An 11,804-nucleotide genomic window follows, 5' to 3' on the forward strand; every position below is an offset into this window, starting at 1 on the left:
AGCTTTCCTGCTCCTCTGATGCTGCTTGGCCTGCTGTGTTCATCCAGTTCTACACCTTGTTATCTCAGATTCTCCAGCATCTGCAGTTCCTACTATCTCTGAGGAGAAACTCTTTTTGTTTGAGGGGTGAGAGTCTTTGGAACAATCTTCCTCAATATGTGGAGGTAGCGGTGTTGGACTGGGTTGGACAAAGTCAGAAGTCACATGACACCAGGGTATAGTCCAACAGGTTTATTTGGAATCACACAAGCTTTTGGAGCGTAGCCCCTTTGTCAGGTGCAGGTGGTGGAAGCAACATCCTTGAATATCAAAAGGAAAGATTGAAGAGAGTTTTTGCCTTTAGAAGAACGTGCCTCCGGGCTTGGTATTAGAACACTTGCCAGCACAACAAAACTCAGAAATTGAGTGAACGATGAGGACAGGAACAGACTTTAGGGAGACATAAAAGGAGTAAATAAAATATACAGCAAAGAGTTGTGCTTTATTTGTTTTGCAGCTAAGTAGACACGGCCATTGATTGCTTTTAGTATTTGATAGTATTATTCAGAAGAGAATTTTCAGCTGTATAACCAATTTGACAGCCTTTTAAATTAAATCAAGAGTTTTAGTAGAAAATTGTATAATTGAAGAGCAGAAACGTCCAGCCCAGTCTGGGACCCAGATTGGACCTTAAACATAGTTAATTGGTAGAAGAAAGGATTGAGAGAAGCAAGAACTATCTCTCCATAACTACACATTATTGTGACAGGGAAATGGGCTGCTAACGTAAACTGTCCATATCCCCAGGCTAATACATCCCTACCTCTGAGCCAGGAGGCGTGCTCCAGACGTGCGTCATAACATCCCTGAATGGGTTGGTTAGAAATACCTACATTGTTATCTTTCCTCGATTTATCACCCTAGAAAGGCTGTCATCAAGCCCTTGCCAAAAAGCCCATACTTGTGAGCCTGCAAATTATACAGTCCAGTTGTCACCCACCCTTTCCACTTAAGTCCGGAGAGAATTGTCACTTCCTGGCTCCCTACCCATCTTTCTCACAACACAAAGAATTCCAGAAATTTTACAGTGCGGAAGGAGCTCATTCAGTGCAAGTGTATGCATCAGTTTTGCAATACAGCTAGTGCCATTCAGGCCTCCCCATAACCCTACACATTCTTCCTCTTGAGATCACTATCAACTCAGCAAAGGAGTTCATTATTCAACTCATTTCATTCTCTTACAATACATCTTGAACAGTGGTGGAGGTGCTGGCAAAATGGTAATGTCACTGGACTACTAATCCAGAACTCTAAATTTAATGTTCTGGAGACATAAATTCAAATCCCACCATGGTAGACAGTGAAATTTGAATCTGGTTAAAAAAATCTGGAATAAACAGCTAGCCTAACGACAACCATGTAACCTAGCATAAAAATTCATCTGGGAGGGAAGAAAGTTTGCCATCTTTACCTGGTCCAGTCAACACGTGACTCCAGACCCACAACAATGTGGCTGACACTTAATGCCTTCTGGGAAATTAGGGATGGGCAATAAATGTAAGCGAACAACCCACAAACAAATAAAAATATAGTGGCATAACCATGAGCTGCAAGAAAGCAATTTGATCTTTTTGTTTAACAAAGCAATTAGTTTACATGAAATAACAAATTAATTTGTAGGATTTCAGGGTCTGCAAGGTTTGCTGATAAACTCGACACAGGAGAAAAGAACAAAAACAATCCCCTTAGGAACGTTATGGCTTTTCACAGTCAATCTCGGCTCTTGTGTCACCTGTGCCTCGGCCTACTCTTGTGTTGCAATGTTTTTGCCTTGGTATCCAGTTCCTTGCAGAAAAGCTACTACTGGATCTCCCCTCCTGTTTGGCCAATATATTTCAAATCATAACAACTCCCTCAGTACAAATATTCCACTCCTGGTTTTTGTTCTGCCAAATTATTTTAAATCTGTGCATCTTCAGTACAGAGCTTCCTGGTAGAGGTAACAATAGAGTCAGAGTCATAGAGCACAGAAACAGACCATTCAGTCCAATCAGTCCGTGCCAACCATAATCCAAAACTAAACTAGTCCCACTTACCTGTGCTTGGCCCACATCCCTCCAAACATTTCTTATTCATGTACTTATTCAAATGTCTTCCAAAACTTTGTCTAAAAAAAAATGCTGTCCCTCATGTTTTCTTAAAATCTTTCTCCTCTCGCCTAGCAGTTTTCAAGTTCAGTTTTAAATTCAAAAGAAATTTTAAACTATTGCCTTGCTGCCTGCAGGTATTGTGTACCTAGTTTTTGTCTGACATGCTATTTTCAATAATGCAAAGGAAAATGGAAAATTTCAAAAGATCATCTTGTAATAACTAGATGAAAACTGCCCATTTCCCACTTAACAAGTCCTACCCCAATTGAGAATACTTTAAGTATTAATATTAATATTGGGAGAGATTTATGCTAAGCTGTGAATTACTTTCAGCCAACAGTCTTCATTTGGATTTTTCAACTTCCTATTCCTTCTATTCTTCATTCTTGCTCTAATTCCAAGTGGGTTTTTCAATTCAAGCGTCCTCAAACACACTCAAGATGGAAATGTAATCAATGAGCTGCAAACTTTCCAACAGAATCTGAATACGCCCAGATTAAACCAACAGGAGAAACATCACATTCACAACCAGCTTGGTGAGCCTAAGCAAAAATATCCTCTCATTTTGCCAAATGTTGGCCTAGTTTACCATGGTCAAATCCTTCCCACCAAGCAGCTGGCTGAGAACTGTCAAACCAATCGTACATTACACTCTGTCACTGAATGTATGCTGCACCACTGCCATCATTTACATCAATATCTGGAGCTGATCCCAGACTGCTCATTGGAGACCGGTTTACAAGCCAAACCACCATCAGAATTCTCCTTGCCAGAGTTACACAGGCATTTGGAAACATTTATTTTTAAACTTCACTTTACATTAGTGTCATATTTAAAAAATGCATTTAGTGCATATAATTTCTCCTTAAGACTGGTTTTTCAAGTCCCTCAACTATTTTGATCAAAATAGTTATGTTGAACGGCACTATAGCTGTCAGCCCTCATTGTTACCTTTAGAGCAACAACCAGGCCTAAATCAAGAATCTACATTAAACTCTTCCCCTTGCTGTTTAATCCTAATAAAATCAAAAGACCTGGCTGTGAGCTGTGCTGATCTCCTGTCTGACAAGATCCAAAAGCGTCTCACAGCCAGTGAAATGAAGTGATTGCCCTGTTAGTGGACAATGAGAGATTATTTTAAAGGTGAAGCCTGCCTGTAAATATTTCCAGAGGGTGCTGGACGCTGTACCTTGGGGTTTGATGATGGGGAGGAGCTCGGTGCACACGTCTCTGGTCCCGAAGAAGTTGGTGGCCAGAGTCACCTCGGCTTGGATCCCGAACGGAGTGGTATCTGCCACTTTAAAGGCGATGCCGGCGTTGTTGATGAGGACATCGATGCCTCCGTACTTGTGGGTCATGAAGGTGCACAGCTCTCTGATGCTCTGCCGATCGGTAATGTCCAACTGGTGGTAAAACGGCTTCAGCTGCTCCTGCTGCAGTTCGTGCAGCGCCTGTTGCCCTCGCTCCCTGTCCCGGGATGTCAGGTACACATCGCCCTCAAACTGTCGGCACAGAGCCCTCACCACCTCCAGGCCGATCCCTTTGTTGGCTCCGGTCACCACGGCCACCCGCTGGGACATGTTTACGGTTTAAATGGGAGACACCGAGGATGACTCAGCCAAACCCAGGGCCAGATTGATACATTCGGCGCACAGTGCGCAGGCGCCGGCGCCGGCTCCGGATATAGGCACGCTGGGAATAAATACTGTCTGCAAAATATTCTCATTTGTTATCTTAATGACTTCGTTGAACCTTTCCAAAGGTCGACGTAATCAGTCACCAGTCAGTTTTGTTATCTAAGAATCTTGCAATAGATGTTAATATTTGGCCTAAAAGCAATTTCACGTTGAATTTTTTTTGCAGGAACAAAAACCAGATTATAGATGCAGGCAGTTTCAATTCATCGACCAATTTAATCGGTTTTTCAGCGACAGTAATACCCAATGTTTCTGTAGCTTGGAGGAATTAGGGGTGGTCAATGAATAGTAGTGGTGCAGCAGTATTGTCCCTACCCCTGGACTGGGAGACCCAGGGTCAAGTCCCACGTGCTCCAGAGGTGTGTAACGATATCTCCAAACAAAAAGAGGCTTGGTGCCAGGGAAGAGGAGAGGACACAACCACCCCTCCCCCCCCAACCCGCAATCACCAGATGGCGCGAGGGGCCCGGTGAAACCCAACCTTCAGCTATTGGGAGCCAAGGGGCACCACAGCTCTGGGCAATTGGGAGCAACAATACTCCAGATAAGGAGCAGAACACGACAGCCCAGACCATTCTGGCTTTGTCCTCACCCTGACAACACTGAATCTGGGCAATGCCCTCAGGAAGGAACAGTACGGCTACCTCAGTGCTGAGAGTGGCCAGCAATTTGCCCACACCGCGGGGATGCAGAGAGTCCCCCACTTACAAGACTGCAAATGAATGGACATTAGGTCAATGGGTAATTTTATAAAGTCTCAAAATGAGTTTTAAAATTGCTCGTATTAATGTGTGTAGCATTATATCTACTACACACTGTGTTTCCACATTGGCTTACCTGGCCAATGTCAAAGAGGACCTCCTGTTTCAGCAGGAGTGTGGGATGCTGCAGCTCAGCAGCTACAGGAGTCATATATGGAGCCTGTGGGCTCACAGGTCTTCAAATTGGTTGGGGGGGGGAACAACGGCCATTCCTCCGGCCTTGGTATTCTTCTGTGAGGAGGCAATTTCACCATCTCCAAGGTTAAGGAGGTGTGGGCGGGTGCCACATTACATACAGAAATGCTCCCCGAGGCTAATTAACGTGCACGCCCCGGCAATAAAGAGTGAGCAGCTGGCTATCCTGCAGCAGCTCCCACTGCTGCTGGCGACGTCCAGGCCCGTCCTTCTGGTTGGAGAGTTCAACTGCATCATCAATGCAGATGGATGATCTGGAGGGGCTGACAGCAAACCCGACACCAGATTCCTGATGGAAATGGTTAGAGTCGCATGACGTCTGCAGTTGGAGCGCAGTGTAGATACACCTGGTCGCAGCCAGACGGGTCTATCCATTCAAGGATAGATTTCCTGTTTGTGTCCCGCACGTTCTTGGTCAGATCCACTGACATCCAGCCAGTGTTCTTCTCCGACCACTGCCTCCTGCTGACTGACTGTCACCTACAGGATGACCAGTGGGCCAGCAAGGCAATGGGAAAGCTAAATGTGAAACTGTTGACCTCAGGAAACATTGAGGAGCTCATAAGGGATTACACAGGTTGGAGAATCATGAAGCCCCTCTTTGAGTCTCCAGTGGACTGGTGTGAAGCAATCAAGGGGAACATCAAAAGGTTCTTTATCCTCAAAGGTGTTCAGAAAGTGAGAGAGAGAGACAAGGAAAACTGTCCAAACTCCAGAAAAGCGTGCAGAAGCTACTCCTGCTGCAGATGATGGGGTTGATATCACAGTGGATCTCCAGGAGGTGAAGAGCCATCAAGCCTCACACTTTGCCTCAGAGGCCTCCAAGGTAATCTTCTGGTCCAGGGTCCGCACCGCGGAGCAAGGGGAGACGTGCTCACGTTCCTTCTTCCAGAAGGTATACAGGGAGGGCTCTGTACTCAGCAGCCTGAAGGAAAAGATGGCTCAGTGACATCATTTCAATCTGACATCCTGACGCTCAGCAAATCCTTTTATGCTGGCCTGTATGACACAAAGCCCACAGACATTGCAATCCCCCAGTTGTTACTGTCCTCTATCACGGAGCTCTTAGACGGCAGCACGTGGGAGAGGCTGGACCAGCCGTTATCTCTGGATGAGCTGACCAATGCTGTCGAGTCCTTAGAAAAGAATAAAACTCCCGGAAACGATGGCTTACTGGCCGAGTTGTATTCAGCTCCATGAGACTTGATGGCCATGACAGTATGCTTCTGGCAGGTAACAGGTGCAAATCCATGAGGATATATATCATCACCCTCATCTACAAGTGGAAGGAGGAGAGGGACCAATTTCACTGTTGAATGCAGAGTACAAAATCCTGTCTAAGGTCATCACCATCTGGGTCAGGTCTGCTCTGGGATTAATGATTTACCTCAACCAAAGGGCAATCTCTGACAGCCTTATGCTCCTCAGGGACCCGATTGCCTAAGTGCAGGATGGGGAGTGGACACCTGCCTCATCAGCATAAGCCAGAAAAAGTCCTTTGACAGGATATCGCACGTGTACATGTGGGACGTGCTCTCCAAAATGGGCTTTGGGGAGGGAATCTGCAATTGGATCCGGCTGCTCTACGCCAACAGCATCAGTAGTGCAGTCTCAATCAATAGGTGGAAATCAGAAAGCTTCCCGATCAGATCCAGAATCAGGCAGGGCTGCCAGCGCTCTCCTGCCTAGTTTACATTTTGAATAGAGCCTTTTGCTGAGTCCATCAGGAAGCAACCAGTCCTGAGAGGGGTGACTCTTCCCAGCAGCAGAGGCCTGTAGGTCAAAGCTTCCCTGTACATGGCTGATATCGCAGTTTTCTGCTTGGATCCGCTGTCAGTGCACAGACTCATGAGCATCTGCAACCAGTTTGAACTGGGCTTGAGAGCCAATGTAAATCGAGGCAAGTGCGAGGCCATGTTCTTTGGGAATTGAGCCGACTGACCCTTTATCCCCTTCATCGCCAGGACAGATTACCTGAAGGTGCTGGGAATATAGTTCAGAGACGCTGGGGGGTGTGCAAAACCTTGGAGGACCGTAACGCCAAGGTGAAGCAGAAACTGATCTTTTGGGAGCACCACTCCGTCTCCACTGGGGCTAAAAACCTGGTCAGCAGATGTGAGGTCATAGAGTCATCGAGTCATACAGTATGTAAACAGACCCTTCAGTCTAACTAGTCCACACCAACCACGTTCCCAAACTAAACTCGTCCCAGTTGCCTGCATTTGGCCCGTATCCCTTCAAACCTTTCCTATTCATGTACTTATCCAAACGTCTTTTAAATGTTGTAATTGTACCTGCATCTACCACTTCCTCTGGCAGTTCATTCCACACACAAACCATGCTCAGTGTACAAGGTGCTGGTGAGGCCACACCTGGAGTACTGTGTGCAGTTTTGGTCTCCTTACTTGAGAAAGGATGTACTGGCACTGGAGGGGGTGCAAAGGAGGTTCACTAGGTTGATTCCGGAGTTGAGGGGGTTGGCTTATGAGGAGAGACTGAGTAGATTGGGATTATATTCATTGGAATTCAGAAGATTGAGGGGGGATCTTATAGAAACATATAAAATTATGAAGGGAATAGATAAGATAGAAGTAGAGAGGATGTTTCCACTAGCAGGTGAAGCTAGGACAAGAGGGCATAGCCTCAAGATTAGGGGGAGCAGATTTAGGACTGAACTGAGAAGGAATTTCTTCACCCAGAGGGTTGTTAATCTATGGAATTCCTTGCCCAGTGAAGTAGTTGACACTACTTCAGTAAACGCATTTAAAAAAAAGGTAGATTTTTTTTGAACAATAAAGGAATTAAGGGATACGGTGAGAACGCGGGTAAGTGGATCTGAGTCCACGAAAGGATCAGCCATGATCTTATTGAATGGCAGAGCAGGCTCGAAGGGCCAGACGGCCTACTCCTGCTCCTAGTTCTTGTGTTCTTGTGTGTTAAAAAGTTGCCCATCATGTTCTTTTTAAAACTTACTCCTCTCATCTCAATACTATGCCCCCAAGTTTAGAACTCCCCCACTTTAGGGAAAAGACCCCTGCTATTTTTTTTATCGATGTCCCTCATGATTTTATAAACCTTGATGAGGTCACCCCTCAACCTCCTACACTCCAGTAGAAAATGCCCCACCTATCCAGTCTACTTTTACAACTCAAACCCTCCAGTGCCGGCAACATCTTGGTAAATCTTCTGGCTTCTGAGAATGGATAGGGAGGTATATACTTGTGTTTGACTTACAGTCCACCATTGATCCATGCTTAAATTTCTGCTAGACAGCTAAGGATCTAAAATATGCACAGAACTGAACTGTGATACTCTCTCTGTTGTTGTGCATGGTACAGGTCTGGCCCATTCCCAGAACCTAGAACATAGAACAGTACAGCACAGTACAGGCCCTTCAGCCCACGATGTTGTGCCGACCTATTATCCTACACTAAGATCAAACTACCCTGCATACCCTACATTTTACTATCATCCATGTGCCTATCCAAGACTTGCTTAAATGTCCGTAATGTATCTGACTCCACTACCACTGCCGGCAGTGCATTCCACACGCCCATCACTCTCTGTGTAAAGAACCTACCTCTGACATCTCCTCTATACCTTCCTCCAATCACCTTAAAATTATGCCCCCTTGTAATAGTCATTTCCGCCCTGGGAAAAAGTCTCTGGCTATCCACTCTATCTATGCCTCTCATCATCCTGTACACCTCTATCAAGTCACCTCTCATCCTTCTTCGCTCCAGTACATTGGGACCCCACCATAGTGTTTCCTGCCATGATACGAAATTGAGTATAGTGCAGGCCCATCTTTCACTCCAACATAATATTGAAAAATGATTAAATAATTTCTTTTTCATTATAGATTGGTTTGTTTATTAAACATGAAGGTTACAGAACAATTTAGTTACTTTTATATCTGAATGCACAACCTGCGCTGTTGCAGTCACCTGAGCCATCTTCCACTTCATCTGGAGGTCTAAGATGGACTGTGTCTGCAAGGACACCATGTACAAAGCTCTGGATGATGGTGGGAAGAATGTACCCAATGCTGCCCACAGCCTGATGGCCACCTTTCTGTGTGGCTATATCAACCTGTGTGTCGAACCTCGGTACGCAACCACCAAGTGTCACTTCGTACTGAGGTTCTACCTATCCCCGGTGTTGCAAAGGATGGGACTGGCCTTGCTGCAGAGCGCTCCAAGTAGTTGGACCATTGTGCTAAAGCTTGAAGTAGCTGCCACCAAGGTCAGTCTTACTTCTGTGGTGGGCAAATTATTGGAGACGATTCTGAGGGATAGTATTCATGATTATTTGGAAATTGATTAGAAATAGTCAGCATCACTTTGTGAGGCGCAGGTCATGCTTCACAAGCCTTACTGAATTCTTTGAGGATGTGACAAAACACATTGATGAAGGCAGAGCAGTGGATGTGGTGAAAATGGATTTTAGCAAGGCATTTGATAAGGTTCCCCATGGTAGGCTCATTCAGAAAGTTAAATAGGGCTCTGTTCAGTTATTGGACCCTCTGGTGCCTCAAATATATATAAATATAGTTTTGTATAAACTCCGATGTTTATTTGTTCCTTCATATGCTGCTGTACAGAACCGAACTGCTTTAGTGACTACGTGTGTATATAAAGATATTTTTAGGAATAAAGTATATTTTTGAAATAAAACCTCTTAACAGGTTGACTAGAAACAATAGGCTAAAGAATTAAATAGTGGTAGTGTCTTTCACCACACCAGGATGATTAAACAACCCGAATGACAGATTCCACCGGTAATTAAATAAACTCTGTATTTTGTGACTGTACTATTTACAGCAAAAATTGACAAGATTAATGGAATATAATTCTAGTTGAATTGTTCAAGTAATTTTATCACATTGGGACCCTGCCACGATACAAAATTGAGTATCGCACAGGCCCATCATTCACTCCATATTCACTTATATTGAAAAAGTGATTAACTAATTTCTTTTTCATTATATCTTGGTTTGTTCATTAAACATGAGGGTTACAAAGCAATTTGATTACTTTTATATCTGAATACACAACCATGGCTGCCTGAATGTTCATTGTTTGTATTTCTTGATGTATAGTTTAACTTAATTATTTCTCAGAACTGTGTCCTGACTGATCAGAGTTAAAATGCTTGGATTAAAATATATCAAAGCCTGGCTGTTAACTGTCAATCATCATTAATGGGTGCACTATCATGGCAATGCCTGCACCAATCAGAGTCTACTTGCCAAATAATCAGCACTGTCCTCTCATGCTTTCCTAAATGTTAGCTTTCCCCTTGATTTTGTATTCTTGCAGAATATCCAGTTGAGTGCAAGATAAAAAGTTTCAGTAAAATTTAGGGGCAGCATGGTGGCTCAGTGGTTAGCACTGCTGCCTCACAGCACCAGGGACCTGGGTTTGATTCCACCCTCAGGCGACTGTCTGTGTGGAGTTTGCACATTCTCCCCGTGCCTGCGTGGGTTTCTTCCAGGTGCTCCAGTTTCCTCCCACAGTCCAAAGATGTGCAGGCTAGGTGGATTGGCCATGCTAAATTGCCCACAGTGTCCAGGGATGTATAGATTAGGTGCGTTAGTGGAGGATGTTCTGTGGTTCAGTGCGGACTTGTTGGGCCGAAGGTAGGGGATACTATAAAAAAAAAGTGTCTTTTTTCAGCCATACTCAGATTTTGTACTACCAAACAGGAGTTTAATTCAAATAAATGTGATGTGCTGCATTTTGGAAAGGCAAATGAGGGCAGAACTTATACACTTAATGGTAAGGTCCTGGGGAGTGTTGCTGAACAAAGAGACCTTGGATTACAGGTTCATAGTGGGATCGCAGTTAGCTAGGACAGTGAAGAAGGCATTTGGTAGGCTTGCCTTTATTGGTCAGTGCATTGAGTATAGGAGTTGGGAGGTCATGTTGTGACTGTACAGGACATTGGTTCTGCCACTTTTGGCATACTGCATGCAATTCTGGTCTCCATGCTATAGGAAGTATGTTATCAAACTTGAAAGGATTCAGAAAAGATTTATGAAGATTTGGAGGGTTTGAGTTATAGGGAGAGGGTGAATACACTGGGGTTATTTTTCCTGGAGCACCCAAGGCTGAGGGTTAAACTTATAAGAGGTTTATAAAATCATGAGGGGGCATGGATAGGGTAAATAGACAAGGTCTTTTCCCCGGGTTGGGGGAGTCCAAAATTAGAGGGCATAGGTTTAAGGTGAGAGGGGATAGATTTAAAAGGGACCTAAGGGGCAACATTCTCATGCAGAAGGTGGTGCATGTGTGGTATGAGCTGCCAGAAGAAGTGATGGAGGCTGGTACAATTATAACATTGAAAAGGCATCTGGATGGGTGTATGAATAGGAAGGGTTTAGAGGGATATGGTCCAAATGCTGGCAAATGGGACTCGATTAATTTAAGATATCTGGTGGGCATGGACGAGTTGGAGTGAAGGGTCTGTTTCCATGCTGTATATCTCTGTAACTTATGACTCCTTGTAACCAAAATTTCTTTGCCCTGTTGGTCTCCAACTTGTTTTTCCTTGACTTATTGTTCCATAACAATATGGGGTATGAAAAAGCCTTGGCAGGTAGGATCAAGGAAAACCCCAAGGCATTCTGTGCTTATGTGAGGAACAAGAGGATGGCCAGAGTGAGGGTAGGGCCAATCAGGGATAGTGGAGGGAACTTGTGCGCAGAGTCAGAGGAGGTAGGAGAGGTCCTTAATGAATACTTTTTGTTAGTATTCACCAAATAGAGGGACTTTGACGTTTGTGAGGACAGCATGAAACAGGCAGATATGCTCGAACAGGTTGATGTTAGGAAGGAGGATGTGCTAGAGGTTTTGAAAAACATGAGGATAGATAAGTCCCCTGGGCTAGACGGGATATACCCAAAGTTACTACGGGAAGCGAGGGAAGATATTGCTGCCGCTTTGGTGATGATCTTTGCGTCCTCAGTGTCACTGGAGTAGTAGCAGATGATTGAAGGGTGGCGAATGTCATTCCCTTGT

The 11,804-nt window shown here is 44.6% G+C and overlaps 1 protein-coding gene across 1 annotated transcript in view; it reads right to left on the reverse strand.

The window, feature by feature from the left end:
* Positions 1-3,843, reverse strand: part of cbr1 (carbonyl reductase 1) — a 7,416-nt gene extending 3,573 nt beyond the window's left edge. The window contains exon 1 of the mRNA XM_020532190.2: positions 3,319-3,843. Coding sequence (XP_020387779.1) covers positions 3,319-3,709 — 391 coding nt within the window. The 5' untranslated portion in view covers positions 3,710-3,843. The remainder of the gene's footprint in view (positions 1-3,318) is intronic.
* Positions 3,844-11,804: the final 7,961 nt, after the last annotated feature.

Source organism: Rhincodon typus, chromosome 11 (genome assembly GCF_021869965.1).
Source record: "Rhincodon typus isolate 14 chromosome 11, sRhiTyp1.1, whole genome shotgun sequence".
Taxonomy (NCBI): domain Eukaryota; kingdom Metazoa; phylum Chordata; class Chondrichthyes; order Orectolobiformes; family Rhincodontidae; genus Rhincodon; species Rhincodon typus.